At 31.7% G+C, this 4,627-nt stretch overlaps 1 protein-coding gene across 1 annotated transcript; it reads right to left on the bottom strand.

The window, feature by feature from the left end:
- Window positions 1-1,068: 1,068 nt before the first annotated feature.
- LOC139528083 (heavy metal-binding protein HIP-like) lies at window positions 1,069-3,931 on the bottom strand. The gene is made up of 3 exons (XM_071323895.1): window positions 3,762-3,931; window positions 2,648-2,761; window positions 1,069-1,632 (listed from the first exon to the last, which is right to left on the bottom strand). Exons 1-3 carry the CDS (start codon window positions 3,877-3,879, stop codon window positions 1,214-1,216), a joined length of 651 nt encoding a protein of 216 aa, XP_071179996.1. The 5' UTR covers window positions 3,880-3,931; the 3' UTR covers window positions 1,069-1,213.
- Window positions 3,932-4,627: the final 696 nt, after the last annotated feature.

Here is a 4,627-nt window from a genome sequence, read left to right as displayed (position 1 = left end):
TGACTTTCTTGTCCTTTATATATCTTTACACGGACAATGCCTGCATTATTCATCTCTAAGGGCTCAAATTGAAGTTCACATGAATACGGATTCAATGAGGTCGAATTATTCACTTGTAGTGAATAATTCATCATAAATGTTTCTTCGCTTTTTTTGACAAAATCGAACCATACTGGCTACTAAAATAAATAAGTTATTTCACTATTTCACTTTCATTAATGATTGATAAAAAAAATCGTACTTTAGATTTTTATATATATATCGTATGTATAAAATTGAAAATAAGTTCTTATCAATATATAACACCATTCCCCCTACACCATACGCCATAGCATCATACACTTTCTACAATTGCACCATATGCCATACACTATTACACAAAGGGCTATATGTCACCTAAAGAATTTATTTACAAGTTTCCAACGCACTTATTTGAATCATAGTTTAACGTCTCCTCGTTGTCTTTTAACAAAAAGATAAGGACAAGTACAAATATGCACAGTCGAGTATGATAAAGACTAGGTCGATAAATATTAAGTAAATATTAAGTAAATTTCAGACCAGTTCAGAATGTTCGAGTACATAAATAGACCATTTCAAAGTTTTACTGGTTTGTAGTGTATTGAAGATAAATCTCGTGTTCCACGAGGTTCAGAAGGAATTATGATTTTGTCATTTTGAAATGTAAATGTTCAGTGTTAAGTCATTACAACGCAGATTTACAAATGGGGGAATCTGACTTTTAGAAAGAAGGAACAATTTAAAGAAAAATATTTTTATGTTAGTTGTCATTTGCGGAAAAAACGGAAACATGGCCGCAAATATAATGTTTTGGCGAAAGAGATGGAAAAATTAAAATAGACCAAGAGAACCTAATATAAAGCATTAAATGGCAACTTGAAACATAAAAAATAAATATAAAAATATTTGACATAACCTTTTGACTGAAGGTAAAACTGATGACAATTTAAATAGATGGTTTATATATTTCTTTTGATTAAATTTGGTTAACACTTGAGCGATGCTATGCTTTTCTTTCTTCAGAAATATAATAAGAAAGTTTCATGTATCAATGTTTAATAAAAAAACATAATGTTCTAATATGAAAGATTTTTTCTAACCTAGACTTTCAAGCAAACGATACCTTTATTGTATTATTAAAACTGTTTTAGCTTATCTTCTGCTTAAATGAAAACATATATTGATTTGTTCGCTATTCTTTTAGAACCAAATGCCCGAGAAAGCCTGACTGTGGATAATTATCACTACTATAAAGATAGTGTCCGGCGTTTGAGCCGGTTGTCCTTATCCAGGCATGATCTCCTTTTTCCATTTTACACAATGACGTCATAGCTCCAGATGGATGCCCTCCATTATTGCTACGCTCTCCAGTTCCGATGATTATGTTATTTTCAACCACTAGTTCAGTCATAATAAAATTACTGCCGCTACCAGTTACAGTCCAGGCAAAAAGATAGGTTCCTTTCTGGGGTGCTACAAACACTCCGTCAAGGTTGTTGTAATGGCTACCATCGTTAACGATAATCGTCTCAAACACTATTATTGTGTCTACGTTATAGGTAAACGCCTTGTTCCTAATGACAGCATAAAACATAACAGGATCTGTTTTCTCTGCAAAGGAAATAGCTAAAATACATAATTGCACTCTGAATGAAAATACTGCAGTATCTTAACTTAAAAACATGCTGGGTACAAATGTTTTTTAAGGTAATAATCTGTAAACGTCCAAAATTTGGATGCGTACCGATTACAGCAAAACATATGATAATATGTCGAGTACTTTATTAAATCAAACTATAGTTCATATTGCAAACAAAGTTCAAATGAAAATTAACAATTGCATGTATTTTTCAGTTTATGCTTGCTCTTTTTAACATGTACAGATAAAATAGAATGTATACAAACATGAGATATGCATTGGAAATTGAAACAGATCTATAGGTTGCACTTTGTAAATACAGCTGTTTCTCAAACCACGCCTCTTTTGGGGAGATTTAGAATATTCGTAGAAAATTAATTTTGTTTACATACTGGTTCCCAGTTAAGCTCTCTGTGTTCCATCTTCATAGAGACATAACTTGGGAATGTTACCAGTAAATATACATGTGCATATTGTTTACATTGAAATCTGTGGTACCCCTTCATTCGAGGTAGGGGTAAGTTCAGAGTTCCAATGGGAAATTGCATTGTCAATATTTACAGAAATGCAACCTATAGTTCTCTCATAGCTGCCTTGTAATCGTTCAAATGTTAATTTTTATTACTGTTTTAAAACTTTAGATAACAAAAGACTATAAATGCTCAACAATTCTGTAAGACCTTTTTTAATAAACGTGAAAATAGTTAATGTTTTACTACATTGAAATACACTGCTCGACTGTATTTTAATTCCTCACAGTATGATTTACAAATACGAGTTTTGCATCAAAAACATATTCTTCGATTCGATTGTCAATGATGATTTGGCGACTTATATTTTTTGTCATTTCTTTCGAATCATTCTTCAAAAACACTAGATAGATTTTCTAGTCATATAAAATTGTGTAAAAAATAATCAACAATTTAACAATAACATAAAAAAGAATAATATTCAAACTTGGGCTACATATAATAATATAGAAATCACCTTTCTCATGTGTATCCTCCAAGGTCTGCAGTTCCACTGATAGATCACGAACAGTTTGTCGTAGCAGGTCTATTTCTTTCTTTGCAGGTATAGGTAAGCTTGGTGTAAAATTTTCTGTAATAAAAAAAAACCAAGACAATGAGCGATTGACTGCCCTGAATTGTTAACACTAATTAAAATGGAGGGATCAGTGTAGTAACATTTTAGGATGAAAATAAGTTTTTCATTTAAAAATGCGAAATATACATTATGGCAAAGGGACAACAAAACCCATCTACCTAAAGGAAACCGACAACATCATGGCAAAATAAACACCCAAAAAACGACAAGAAGACTAACACAAAGTGTTTAGACTTTGAGTTATAAAAAAGAAGATAAGGTATGATTGCCAATGAGACAACTATCCACAAAAGACCAAAATGACACAGACATTAACAACTATAGATCACCGGACGGCCTTCAACAATGAGCAAAGCCGTTGTAGTCAGCTATAATAGGCCCCGATAAGACAATGTAAAACAATTCAAACGAGAAAACTAACGGCCTCATTTATGTAAAAAAATGAACGAAAAAAACAAATATGTAACACATGAACAAACGAAAACCACTGAATTACAGGCTCCTGACTTGGGACAGGCACATACATAAATAATGTGGTGGGGTTAAACATGTTAGCGGGATCCCAACCCCCCTAACCTGGGACAGTGGTATAACAGTACAACATAAGAACGGACTATACAAATTGTGTTAGTCTCTTCGTTATGTACACTACATACATTAAGTCGAAAAGATAGCAGAAAGAACAAAAGACGAAAAGACATACACAAATTAACAAAACACTAGAAAAGCTAGACTACATGACATGAACCCCAACGAAAATCAGGGATTATAGCAGGTACTCTAGTTCATAAATTTAAAAAAAAAGGTTTATTAGTTACTTTTATTTGTTATCTTACTAAGCAAACACGTCATTTGAACTTTTTTTGATCGTTGTCTCATTGACATAAAATTAAATGTACTATATTCAGCAGTCGTATAGATGCACGTATTTTAAATAATGTTTTATGAATCAATTCATTTTAATTAAACTCTGAATTCTCAATATAACACTCACCCGTAATAGGCCGTTCGTCATTCTTAAACTCGACTGTTGTAATATCGTCGCCTTTCCTTACTGATACAGAATCTATAAAATGTATACAGATAGACAGCAGTATAATTTTAAACATCATTTCTTTTGAAAGTGTTAAAACTAAAAAATAACCTTACTGCTTGATATATATATATGTATATTATTATGAAGGAAGCACTTCAGCAAAGCGATGAAAATATGATATCGAAAGATACACTTGTGCTATCTTAAGGGTGAGTATTTTATTTAAGGATATTAAATTCATCATTAAATGATGAAGCCAGCGATCACATTGGTCAGTGAAGTTTAAAACAAGTAAAATCGAGTGAATTCAACTTCAGCGCAAGTGCAAAAGAAAACGAGGAAGTAACCTTAGTGTAATCCAATGTTAAAATCGGGCCCCAAAGTTTAACGAATTGGTGGATTCAATATTAAAAAAAAACAGTAATTAACTATTTCGTGGAGGGGATAGTTTGGGCCTATGTGTTGCAATATGAGTAACATAAACGATGTCATGGATACACTTAAAACGTAAACTCCAGACGTTTTAATATATTGCGTATGCTGTATACTAGTAATATAAATATTGACAAACTAAAAGTTGTTAGATAAAAGTTGTTGCTCTGTGGTTATAAAAGTTGTGAATTAACATACTCCACAAAATCATAATGAATTAAAAATCGTCGTTACAAAAGACAATTGCATAGACATGTACATTTGATTCATACACCTTTCAATTTTATTTCCTTATATCATATGCATAATATAGTCATATGGAATGGAAATTATATGTATAAACAGTTTATAGTAATTTTATGTTAAGATAAATTAGTGATCTGGTCCAGGTT

Source organism: Mytilus edulis, chromosome 6 (assembly GCF_963676685.1).
Source record: "Mytilus edulis chromosome 6, xbMytEdul2.2, whole genome shotgun sequence".
NCBI lineage: Eukaryota > Metazoa > Mollusca > Bivalvia > Mytilida > Mytilidae > Mytilus > Mytilus edulis.
The sequence above is the reverse complement of the archived record's forward strand: the minus strand, read 5'-3'. Positions and strand labels throughout refer to the sequence as shown.